Raw genomic sequence first — 13,526 nt, 5'->3', positions numbered from 1 at the left:
CGCTTTTGACGCTGAACCTAGAAACAGGTCAAGCCTCGAATAGGTACGTTTGTTTCATGCTACTTGTCAAGGTCAATGTCGGTACGGTTGCAGACACGACGTTCGGAAAATGTATATATTTAGACTCGCGGTCAACCCCCAAGCGAGCGTGGCCACATAACTATTGAAGAGGCTTCACCGGAATATCGCAGTATCCATAGCCAAGAACCGTTTGCAAAGATCTGGTATGATAGAGCATCTGCAAAGACATCACAGCTGTGCTCCCCTGAAAGTTATTGAGAATATATAGAATAGCCTTCCAGAAAATCAATAAGTTTGCTCTGTCCAAGAGAGACAAGTTCTTAAAGAGGCGCCATTTTAACATATGAAAAATCGTAACTTATGTTGTGTCCCTCGAAAGGTAACATAGTAAACCCAAGTGTGTCTAGCAAGCCTCGTGAACCGCAGCAGTCATACTTATTCAGTAACCAAGCAGACGCTCATGTTTCGATTATAATGACTACTTGAGAGACAATCGAACAAAATCATATAATATGTTTGGGTGGCCAAAATAGATTAAGGCATTTTTCTCAAAACTATACAGAGACACAGTATGCTGTTCGTAATGCTGATATGGTCTAGCAGCTGCTTCTTTTGTGTTGTCACTCAGTGAAGAAAGCTGTCCTTTGAAATTTACTAGAAATTCAAGTGCTAATAATAATAATGGTAATTATTAAATTCTGAATGAAGAGAGATACAAATCTTCCAAGAGAAAGTTACTTGCTACTTGCTAGGCTATCAAATGGCAGTTACAAGATGGATATTGAAGAATATGACTTGTGCACTAATGAAACGATCGGATGCTTGTGACCCCCCTGGACACGCCATTCATCAATGTTTATTAGAAAGTATACTTTGTTACGCTCTACAGTAGCAAAATGGCAGGACAATGTTGTTTACAAGGCATATCTGGGTTGGGTGAAAGCTTTTGCCCACGGCTACAGAAACACTTCTGATGAATGTACTTATTTAGTCTAATTTCAATAGATTCGATCGCGGTTTTAGTTAGCGGGATCTGAATCGCGACACGTTCCTATCTGTTTTTTGAGCGTCTTTTTAACGGTGATAGCGAGTAGATCGAGGCTGTTGAACAGATATTTCTTCAATTGCTTTCCACACACAATAACGGATTCAAAATCGACAGGACAGGTGCTATTTACGGACTCGCTATTGTTTTTAAAATATCTAAATAACCTTCGAACGAGGTACGGCTCTATTATGCCTTCTTAGCTAGGCACAACCACTCAAAACGAGGGCGCTGCTTGAAAATGTGCTTTTATTCGCAATGGAGGCGTCTTTTTGCCTCGTGGCAAACCAGTGCTCTTTGCTACGACTCTTTTTATATATATATATATGGTGAATATTTTGTCATTGTTGGGAAATCCAGGACGGTTCCTGAGAAAACTCAGGAACAGAGGAGACAAATTGGTTCCCTCTGGGGTTTTGCTATTTACAAAGAGTTTTTGCTTCACCACGATGGCCTAAGACCCATAGTTTACATGAAGGTTACACAGCAGGCAGTTACATAGGTCCTCTTACAAGCCCGTATATTTAGTTATGGTTACGGATGCCGGTCAAGTAAGGAATCTGTTCTTCCTTCATCGTACCTTCATATGCTAAAAAGTACATCCGTATTCAGTGTTCGTAACGTTTTACTTCTAAAGATAATATTCGAAAGGTGGATAGCTTAGGAATTCACGCTTTAAAGCTAGACGCTAACTAACAGTCATTCCCTGACGCAACTGAAACAATGAGCTTGGCTATCATAGACAATACTAATAATAGAAAAACGAATTATATCAAAATAAGCCACTTATTTAAGGTTACAATTAATGAAGAACATGGGACGCACTTCAAATGGTGATGTTAAGTATGGTCACGCCTGCGTTAACTTCAGCCGAAAGTCTATAAGGGATCATTAAGGAAAATGCCGTGGCAGTAATCGGTTCGCATGTAAATCTGCGCCTTCGTAACGAGGGCGGCAATCGTGTAGATGACCGTGAAGGCGCAACTACTAACTGCTGGTTTGGGAGAATGCGTAAGTTTTGATGGAACCACAGCGCACTCGGCCTGGAACGTGTCTTGGGGTCTCTAAAATTATCATTATCTACCGATATAGTAAGCACTATGTAGTACCACTCCTGGAGTATCGAAACTAAAAGACTGCCAAATATGGTTGTCGAGAATGAAAAAAAATGCTAAGCAAGTATAAGATAAAAATGATAGGTGAGATAATGTGTTTTACGGTGTCGAAAGGACAAATGGCCACTACGCTCTATATGAAAACAAGTTGTGGAATAAGGTGCCTGACATCTCATAGATTGCAATTGGATTATGCAAACCTCCTGCGTTATTAGATTCGATATTCCGTCGTATGGCGCGTGCAACGCCGCTGGTGAAATTGACGGGATAAAAACGCTTCCGTTGCCGTTTTCAGAGCAGACGAATCGTCGTCGATCGCTCGAGACCTGTACATCCGAGGCAGCAGCAGCCGCTAGCGATCTAATGTACATTCGATATATGGCGGCAATTTTAAATTTAACTCTCACGAAGTCCTGCTACAAATTGTATTACGTATATTACAATTTAGAATGCTCGCAGTAGTTGTTGCTTCTCTTAGAGAACGAAATCAGATAGACCTACTGAACTTGATAGCGTAATGCTGATTAACTCTTTGAATACTATGTACTTAAATTTACGTTGGGCCAATCGCAAGCCTATTGTGCAACGGCATCAAACGCCACCAAGAATATACAGTGTCGCGTTATCTGGAGCTTGTCTGCGTCAGTAGCTTGACATTTCGTCGGATTCCAAGGTACTGATCAGACCACAAAACCGATCAGACGACTAGATGCGCTTTTAAAAGGCGCATATGGTACATAAATCCGCTCTTGGCTAACACGAACGGCTGGCAAAAGAATCGCGCGAATGGACGAAGCTCGTTCGCCGCCAAATTCGCCCTTTGCTTATGGCAGATCTGCTAGCTGCCGTTTACGTCGATCGTCAAAACCTTCATTTAGAGCGTATCAGAAGCCGTTTGCAAGAGAGCTTGATTCGCTGATTATAGATGACACTTTCGACCGTGATTTGTTTGCTTCTACTATACTAAAACATTGTAGACGCTATTTTGGAGGGAGAAGTGTCCGGGTTGCTGTATGAATGAAAACTTAGAGCTTTAATTCATGCAAAGCTTTTGCTGATGACTTCGCCTATTTTCTACCTTGATGCATTAAGAAATATGGACATTTTAAGTTCGTTTCGAAACTTTTGGTAATCGCAGCTTGTTTTTTATGGGCAAATACTGAAGCCCATTAGAGATTGAATCATTAGGTTGGAAACTAAGGATCCTTCCTGCGTTCACCAAAAGATGCTCCGTATCCGCGCAACGAGTCCAGTTAAAGCAACAATAATAAAGGTCAAACGGTATAGCGACTTTATTATATCGTCGTACCACAAGAAACAAGCGTTTGCCACTTTGTTGCCATATTTCGGGACGAAATAATGTTCAGTTAATGGGCACCAATAAGGCGAAGAAGCAATTATTTGCAATGCTAGGACATAAACAAACAACCAAAACATAAGAGTGCATGCATAATAAATTGACGTCCGACAGGGCTATAAACCCTTCATATCTGACAGTTATATTATTGCACGCTTGACACGCTGCTAAATGGCTACCCGTGCATCTCGAATATTTTTATTATCGAATAATCTCTAGGATTTACGATAGATGGCCTCTCTTGACATCGTTCACGTTTGGCTGGTAAAGATCTGTGCTACGTAATTGCGAAGTGCTTTAGAAGGTACTAACTTTAGCACTAGATACACAGGAAAAATCTAGGGGTATTCACCGTTGTGATGCGTTTCTAATGAGTTCTGCAAAGGCCTACAGAATACAACGATCTGTTACAGGGTTTTGGCAAGGATCATGCACTCTTGACTAGTCTAGCTATCCAGTTCAGGCGTCGTCTATATGGCCTCTTTTTCATGGCCCCAAATTTTCCTAAAGCAGATCTAGGTGGTCTGCGGGCCCAACAGCAAGTCGGGAGAATCGTGACGTCACGGGGCTGTACGCGCATGAGTGCCATTGTGGCAAGGGTACGAAAGCGGGGTCGGGAAGTGGGCTACAACTGGCGGCCAGAAAGGGTCTGAAAAGAGCGAGTTCTGTGAGAGAAAGTAAGCCAGTACGCGCTGCCTTCCCTCCTTGTGTATTTCTCTTCCAGTCCCGTGTGCTGCGCTCCGGCGCGCGATACTTCACCAGGTTAAGAGCTGAATAAATCGACAACTTGTGACTCGTTGGAGATTTCAACAACATTAAGTTTATTCAATTAAAAAGACGTGCTCACAACATGAAGAACAGTGCTATCGGAATTAGTTGCTGTTATAGTGCTTCACACAACAACAACAATAATAATAATTAGAAAAGTTTTACGTCAGGTGCTAAAGTAAATTCAGTTCAACGCTCCTCTTGACCGTTGAGTCGACTGTGGATACATGAGTAGAAACCGCCATAGCAGAAGTTATAGTGCTTGCGTGTTGTTTTCGTGAATTAAAATGTGCTCACCTTGAGAAGACGTTGACGCAGGCGAACAGTCACAGATGCTTCGATTACGTAAAAGTCAATATCGTCTTACCGTTGATTTCAATCTCTACCACCTTTCTTACCATGCACCCAAATCCCGTAAGGACCACAAGGCATCTATTGTTCTTTGCTATTCCGCTTTTTTCGCTAGTAGAGAAAAATAGTGCCGGCTCGTAGTAAAATGTAATGTTCGCTCGGTTGGAGTAACTCTAGTTGCCTTTTTCCCAAGAAGGGAAAGAGGAGAGGTTTCACTTTATCATCTCTTTTTAATTAGAAGGTCTAAAAGCGAGTCCGAGTTCCACTACTATAAAATTGGGTCTGCTAACTTAACCAACTCGTCACTCTCGTACCGCGGTAGCGTTGAACTGCTTTTATTGCCATTTATTGAAGATGAAGCTCTAGCCGAAAACAATAATAACCTCAACGCTGATCCGAATAATTCCAACGGGCAAATGGCAGCGTCGATCAATTTTAGCAGTACATCGCAGGTACAGCTGAGCGGGCTCGACAATAGCGTTCCAGTTAGTGGAGATCATCAACCACAACAAAAAGGGGGAGAAGCGATATACGTCCATCAGCCGTCGCTAATGAATATGTCATCGATTTACCCACTTGAGTACGCTGTGCCAATTTACGGCTACGCGATGCCACCACTGATGATAGTGACGATCGTGGCGAACACATTTGTCGCCGTGGTACTCTCACAACGGCATATGGTCACGCCAACAAACATTGTCCTTCTAGCGATGGCTGTATGCGATATGTTGACGCTGACGTTTCCTGCTCCTTGGTTTTTCTATTTGTACACGATGGGCAATCATAACCTGCTCCTGGGTCCGGCCCCGCTGTGCTTTGCGTTTGTTTCTATGACCGAAGTGATCCCGAACGCGTTTCATACGACGTCGATTTGGCTGACCGTCTTCTTGGCCTCACAGCGATATATCTACATATGTCATCCGCAAGCGGCGCGCAAGTGGTGCACATTGCCTCGCGTGTGTAGAACTATAGGCGCGATCGCGTTGGCCGCGTTCGGACATCAGATGCTTCGCTTGTTCGACTGCGAGTTCCATGATATCTCTGTCGAACTTGACGACGGCCGCCAGGTAAGGAACGGTAAAAGGAAATCTCACTTGAATTGTACAAAGGAACATCATAGTCAGCTAAACTTTAGTCTTTCTTTAAAAGCACACAGTGCACACTTACTGCTGATTCAAACGCAGCGCCATCCATGTTGCTCGGCAAATATATAAAACTGCATTTCGGAATCAGGCTGTGTGAGTAGCTTATTTCAAATTCTGGCCGTCGTTAACATAAGTAGTTTCTTATAGAAGTACCGGGCTACAGGCTTCAATCGGCCTGAAAGTCTACCCATGAGTGATGTCGTGGGCTGTATTTAGTAGACGTCCTGACACTTGGTTGGTAAGCTTACGCTTTTCGATAAAGGACTTGATTGAATAATGATTAGGGAGCGACGAAAACGGACGATCCACCTACTACCCGTAAAATGTTGCCGTAAAATGTACGCATCGGTGCAATTTATATGAGACATATTGGACGGACTGAAAGAACAATTTAGTGAAATACATCGTATGAGTAGAATAGTGAGCTCTGCACTGCTTGCAACTCTCGTACAGATTAACGTTCCGCTACACTAAAACGTAGAGAGAAGTTTTAACCGTTGCCATAAGATTCCAAAGTTACGACTGATTTCAACTTCTTATTCATCCGTATGATAGGTCTCATTTACTGACTGGCTTGCAGTTTCCGAAAGTGACTAGATGCCGGCCAAATTTTCACTTTAGATAAAAGCCTACAAAAGGTGTTAACCGATAAAAGAAGTTGACGATTGACTCGATCCCAAATGTGCTTTAGCCCAAGTTACTCTTCCTCAATTTTTGAGTCGCTCAGACTACCACGTGAGCTCTGGACTACTTCTCTACCACACCGGTTCAGCAAGATTAAGTTAAAAACTGACAGAAAAAAGTTACATGAGTCATACCTCTGCGCCCTTATATACAATTCCCTCTGGAATTGTTAATTACTAAAAGTATAACCTTATTCTACATGCCTTGAGTAGAAATCTGAATTGTTTGGATAATTTGGATACCCCTAATAACCTCTGAAAAAGAATTGAGGACACAATACGAAAAAAAATGAACGAACGGTAAAAGAAGCATCGATCCAAGCTGAAATTCTGCACAACTCAGTCTCAAGCAATGCAGCTATTTATTTCTTATACACCGGTTCCATTAACTGCTGTACAGAGATGCGTGCGCTCGGCGGTAGCCGATAAAGGTTCTTTGTTCGAGAAAGGCTTTCGTTTCGGCGTAGCGGGCCAGGGCCAGGGTTGGGAGAGGAAGTATGTGACAGGGGAACATGATAAAAGAGCGTGACTCCTTTTTACTCCTATCCAATGTCTCTTTCATTCGTCCCTTGAGCCTCCGATCTCGCTTCTTCATCTACGTCTGCGGTCGAGTTTAAAAGAGGCCGATTAAAGCTACGCGTTTCACTTGCAACGCACCCTGTTCGCGCGCACGTTTTCAAAATCACAATGACCGCCAACCAATCTCAATAGCATAAAATTAAATTAGGATCCTTTTTTCTCAACCGAGCGTCGTCTGCAAAGCTTAATAATTTGCATTTATTTACGCTTAACTACCTGTCTTTGCTTAGAGTCATTCGAAATAGTCGGAGACATCTTGTTAGGAGTAAGCCACCGTTGCTATGGTAACGTAAAGCAAAAATTCATCTACGATGTAGAAAAGAATGGAATAATATAATCTGTACAGCATTCAAAAAGTCAATAAATGGATAACCAAGTATCGAATAATAACGAACTTGCAGGGCATTAGCTAACGGTAAGCCGGACGTGTGTTTTAAATACAACTTTCAAGAGTATGGGGCTGCTATTTTGCCACTATTGCTGGTCCACTGTGTGGACCAGCAATAGTAATAAAAAAAAAAAAAGGAGACGCACCTGTGTGATAAATGTCTGAAGTCGTTATCATTGGAGAATCTAAACAATGTTATCGTTCGACATATTATACCTCGAATTATTCACTGCTAGCAAATATATGCCTAGATTGTGCCGTCCACTTAGATCGTGGCCAAGCACACTTGCCAAGCTTATGTAATAATAGTTTATCTAATGTTTATAGCAACGAACCTCATCAAATTTTCGGATAAATTTTCTCAACACTTTTAGTAGCCTTTTTCGGTAATTGGTTAGGGCTGGCGAAAACCTCTTTCCAATGATCCCGCCTAGCCATATATGCCCGTCTTTCGTGGTCCAGGAAAGGATTTGGAACACTTTAGTGGAAATATGTTTTTTAAATTAGTTAGAATACGTGGGTTAGGCTGCTGTGGTTGGTAGGTCTAGGTCTCTATATGTAATTTCTCGATTTCACACGGCTATCAAAAAGCGGCGTAGATAATATTTTAAAACATTATACGCTGGGCATTTTCGGATAATTATTTTTATGGGTAAGTTTGTAGTTGAGTAGATCTTTCCCCTTTTTGTTAATTATTTTCTATTAACTTCTAATTTTTTATTCACAAATTTTGCAGCTACATATACATGTTACTTAAGTTTAAAAATTAACCGTCGTCCATCGTACACACAGACTCACCCCAGGGCGACGTAGCTAATATATATATATATATTCGATAAATACTGGTAAACTATAATTTATCATTCTGTGTACATAAGTCAAAAGTTGAAGTAACGTGACAGTTGTTTGTAAATAAAGCTCTATTTTTTTCTATAACGTGGCTGTGTTCTTTTTTAAGCAATATTACAAGTGGCTTGATCTGTAGAAGTATTCAAACACTCACCAAATAGTTTTTGGATCCGCTAATTTTTTCGACGGGTATAATAAAAATGATATCAAAGTCCTTGTCGAAGCATAGCGTCAAAGGTACTTTCGAACGTGTATCATTTTGAGAAAATTACAACAATCGGTCTAAGGATTAGCAGGCATGAGTGTAAAATCTAGATAAGGCTACGACTCATTCTTTCTACTCATTTAGTTAAACATTGCTTTTACAAACTTTGAAGCGAAATCACATAGCGGAGCTGCGAAAACTCTAACGGGAAAAAGTAATCTCTGGCGCGGTTGGACGATGGCGGCTGATTTTCTAAGAGTAATAAAAGTATGATCAAGTTAGCATCTGTTTATTTTTTGAGATTTACGAGTGGGCTAACCAACACGAAAGTAAAAACAATAATTAATGAGAAAAAAAGATGCGCGTGCCTTCTTTTATACCGTCTTCAATAAAATAATTATTAAAATACATTTACAAAAAATAGTGTCGCTTTTTTTATCTGGCTACTGCGGAAGCAACTTTGTCACTATCTCGCCAAGTTCTTAGAACTGCCCTAAAGACAATTGCAAAACGGACAGCCAAGATATTATTTATAGATCGAATCAGAATAGACAAGACTTGATCAGTAAGGGAAACTCGTACGGTACTGCCTGCAAGCGTGATTTCAACTCGAGTCTGGGAGATGCGTCAGAAGTTGCCAGCAGATTTCAACAACAAGGTGAAAAGAAGACAGCATCCCGGATGCATCGTCAACAAAGCATATGCTTTATTCCATAGCAGATTGACCGTTTTAGGCTGGTTACTGCTGAAAGAAAGAATATCCACCTAGTTTGGGTCTATCGGCTTTTTATATTTTTCGTAAGAAGCGATATTAGTGTGTATCATTGGCGGACCCGGCTTTCTCTTGGCTATTTGCAGACGTCGAACGCGTGGTTGAATATTACGTAATCCTGAGTTCTTAATTATGGTTCGAGTTGGATTCATGTCTCAACGGTACGCAGGATATCTCCAAACACTTCACTCATTGACTTCCGCTGGCCTCAATCAGTGCCCGTTAGGAAGGAACAGGTTTCTGGCAATGTCCGATATCGTTTAGGGTAAAAACTATTGAATTCTGATTTGAACATTGTCTAAATGCCAGGTCCCAATGCTACTCGTAGCCTACGTCAAAATTAATAGTTTAATAAGAAAATAGTTCGTACGAACAGCAAAATAGAGAAACTTTTTTTGTATTCTCGTTCCCACAGAACGTATGCTCGATTTGGAGAATCAGAATTTATTCCTTATAAGTAAAAACGTTCAAGTGGACACGGGTATTACCATTTGACAAAACGAAAAATTACCTTTTTTTTAAAACGTAGAAAACTCCAAGACCAATTTAGCTGACCCATAAATCGCTTAGATATGTATAGTAGAATGGAGCCACAAATTTTATTGAACTGTATTATTCCCAACTTAAATTCGGTGCATTTTTTCTATATTCTAATAAGGTAATAAATGTTGTTGTGTCGCTGATTGATGTTAGAACAGCGTGTGTATACGTGCTTGCGTGGCCGAACTGGAAACAAAATACGTACAGAAAACGTGCACTTGCGTAACATGCTTCAGCCGTCAGGTTGCCGTTTCAAAGATCCGGTAAATTTCGTCGTGTTCTCTTGGTGGGGAGCCATTTGCCCTAACGGGAGCTTGCTAAAGTTATATTTATTGGCTAGTTGCACTCAACACACATGTAAGTAATTAACCGTTTTGGCTTCTGTTCAACAAGCCCAGAAACGATTGCAATTCTGAGCTCTAACGTTTTACATACACGTTTTGATCGTCTGAGTTTTTTTTCCTAGTGATGATGTAATAAATGAAACTTGTCTGTTGAAGTTATCGTCTGCCAGTTTCATAGAATTTAGCCATGTCAGAAACGGTTCCTTTCGTACATGTAGACTATTTCGACAGATAAACATTTATTTCAACAACTAGAGCAAAACCTGTCAATGTGATTGATTATTTTCAATTGAAAAGCCAGGTGGAACAATTTGCAGATTAATAACATGGAAATATATGGGGACCAGTTTTCCTCTAAAGAGGCTCATTTACGCGGCGCGAAGAATCGTTTACGGTATAGTTTAAGGCGTTAGCTATGATCGTCTTCTAAATCTGCCCACACAAAACTGTGCATAGTTCAGAGTTTGTCCAAAATTGAATACAAATTCAAAGGTAATTAGAGAAGCGTCCTGCTAAGAGCAGGTAAGAAATATTCATACCTGTGCAATGCTAACGAGCTAACCTCTCAATAGCTTTGCATAATCTTTGACCGTACCCGCTTCTTCGAACTAACCCCTTTTGTACTGATTAAATCTCCGGTACGTTACCGGCAGAGGGGAGCATGAAACAACCGACAAAATGGCGTGAGAGTGCCTATTGGATATAGCGGTGCTGTGTATCACGATATTAGTACTTTGATAGCTCGCATGTTACCTCACTCGCGAGAGGTTGACGCGCGCCACCGATGTGGCATTTATTTCGTACAGGCATTTTATGTTTTGTGTCTACCGAGACGAACTTCTGCAACAACTTTCTGTTAGATAATACTGAATCCTGACGGCATATTATTTTATTATGGATCTCAGCTAAATAATCAGCCAATAAGTTTTTAGACGTTCAAGCGAAATAGATTGAAAAGCGGTTAAAACTACGTGGGCGCACGTTCTCCGCAGTCTTACATTACTTGCCCCTTATATATAAGTGAAATGGTAGGACAATTACGGAATCTGAATTGCTATAATGTTCATTTTCGTACGAATTTACGCAAACGTTTCATTACTAGCCTCTATTTCAGCTAGATTGCTCAAAGACAAACGCCATTAGTGCTAGCATTAATTTTATTTAATATTTTGACATAGCTAGTCAAAAACATTAACTTAACAGCCCCAACTTTTCGAATTTAGTAATAGATCACAGGGGGCTTACGTGCAGCATTTGCATTGCAAAACTCCCGTTATGCAGACACAACCTGCCTTTTTAGTGAAGTCGTACCATAACGTAGAAACAGTCACCATGGATGAACCATTAAATTACATTATCTCAGCACTCTATCTAGGGGCAATGTAGGTTACTGGAGAGGTGCAACTTATATTAGTTCGCTGTTATATATATTCTCCTATATTAGTTTCCTATGAAAATTTCTATACAAAAGCTCTCTGTTAAAACTGAACAGCTATTTATTGCTACTTTAGCAATAGATTAGGCCAACAGTATACAGTAAAGGCCGGTCCTAATGTAAACACTACAATTTATAATCTCTTTCTGGCTGACTCCAGTCATCACAAACGCACATATCTCAACACGTAGCTCCTTCCCTTCGTATATTATTTACCGTTCTTGTTTATTTACAGGTGGTTGTATGTGATAAACGTAATGCACCATGGGTAGTGCATTTCTTCACGACGCACATCTACTACAACGCGTACTTTACATTTAAGGCACTTTTCGTTAACCTCGTTCCGTGCGCAATGCTGGTTCTTCTCAATATTCTGCTATTCCGCGCCCTCAAACAGGCCCAACTGAAGAAGCGCAAACTCCTTAAGGATGACACTAGTCATCCTATGGGCTTGCTCAGTCAGTTAACGCTCCAAATGTCGAACAGCACTCGAATCGGCAGTGCGAAGATGGGAGTTCAACTTTTACGGACTCTTAATTGCAGCGAAAGCAGGAGCAAAAATCCAAAGAAGAAACTTTGCCGAAAGGACGATCCTTCCTTGACGACGGGCTTCGTCAGCATGCACTCGATGGGCAGTTCGTCGAACGCTATCGTTAACAGTGAAGGCAGTAGGAATCCCCGGAATGACTCACATACTGGTATTACGCTTATGTTAATTGTCGTTGTGACGGTTTTCCTCGCCACCGAAATACCGAACACGACCGCCGTTATTCTGCACGTTCTCAATAACAATTGTCACTTGCGGATTTCCTACGATGCGCTCAACGCTCTCATGGTTGTCGTAAATTTCTTTTTTATGGTTAGTTACCCTTTTAATTTTGCCATATATTGTGGTATGAGCAAGCAGTTTCGTAGCACGTTTCGGGAACTGTTTGGTACAGGATGGCTACGATCGCCCGGCGAAGACGTGTGTCGAAACGCTCGAACGGCTAGCTCAATGGTCGCCATGAACGGAGGAAGTCTAACGGCTATCATAAACACACAACGTACACTAGAAACCGTCTTGTAGGAAGCGAAAGATACAATAACGGAAGATTAAAACGTCATACAATACCTATACAACCTGTCAAGTCGGCGTAGCATAGATTCAATTTGAACTCGACCACGTCGCGAAAGGGATCAACAAATTGAGTTACGACGCTCGAAAGGAGCGGGATGATGCTGAAGCTCGTAATAAAACAGAGGAAAATTAATCAGGCCTTTTCTTATTTGTAAACACTGATGAATATTTTGTGCAGCTCTATGTATATATATATATATATATATATTGCTCGATTTCTTTGAAAACGAGTACTAGATAACATATTTAATCGTAGGAACAGAAGCTCACGATATACGTGTAGACAATCGTAGTCGATAGATTAGCAGTTCAGCACTCACCGTTTTATATATAGGAGTAAAAAATAATACCTAGCAGCGATTTTCGTCACAGCCTCGTTCCACATTTTTCAGACATATTTAATATTTTGTAAGATAAATCGTATATCTATGTTGAGCTGGTGGAAAGACTTGATCAGTCGTGTTAGTTGTCGTACAAGCGCATCGAAGCTCACCAAATTGGAACTATCTGCACAGATACACAATCCAGAAAACTTTTTCCCAAAACAGCTTTTGCCAGGTAAGCTTTGCGCTGGGTACCAGCCAGCTAGAGCGATCCTTAACAGCATCATCAGACATAAAACCTGAAATAGGTGCTTCGTAGATATATGTGCATTAGAAGGGTAAGAATGTAGGACAACAAGATTTCTGCTACTAAAAGCTGAACAATTGTAAGACACGAATGGTACACCATAAAACAACTCTCTCGTTACTAATTGCAGCACGTTATAATGAGCAGTCTTATTAACGAAACCAAGTTAAGCAAAATGG

General features: G+C 40.9%; 1 protein-coding gene and 1 long non-coding RNA gene across 2 annotated transcripts; one reads left to right on the top strand and one right to left on the bottom strand.

Moving 5' to 3' along the window:
- Positions 1 to 3,449: 3,449 nt before the first annotated feature.
- On the bottom strand, positions 3,450 to 4,693 carry LOC111263083 (uncharacterized). The gene is made up of 2 exons (XR_002682012.2): positions 4,604 to 4,693; positions 3,450 to 4,187 (listed from the first exon to the last, which is right to left on the bottom strand). It is a non-coding gene; the product is annotated as an uncharacterized LOC111263083 (long non-coding RNA).
- LOC111263080 (sex peptide receptor) lies at positions 4,183 to 12,850 on the top strand. The gene is made up of 2 exons (XM_022837850.2): positions 4,183 to 5,724; positions 11,833 to 12,850. Exons 1-2 carry the CDS (start codon positions 5,074 to 5,076, stop codon positions 12,664 to 12,666), a joined length of 1,485 nt encoding a protein of 494 aa, XP_022693585.1. The 5' UTR covers positions 4,183 to 5,073; the 3' UTR covers positions 12,667 to 12,850.
- Positions 12,851 to 13,526: the final 676 nt, after the last annotated feature.

This window comes from Varroa jacobsoni, unplaced genomic scaffold (genome assembly GCF_002532875.2).
Source record: "Varroa jacobsoni isolate VJ856 unplaced genomic scaffold, vjacob_1.0 scaffold_732, whole genome shotgun sequence".
Classification (NCBI taxonomy): domain Eukaryota; kingdom Metazoa; phylum Arthropoda; class Arachnida; order Mesostigmata; family Varroidae; genus Varroa; species Varroa jacobsoni.
This window is presented reverse-complemented; position numbering and strand designations above follow the sequence as displayed.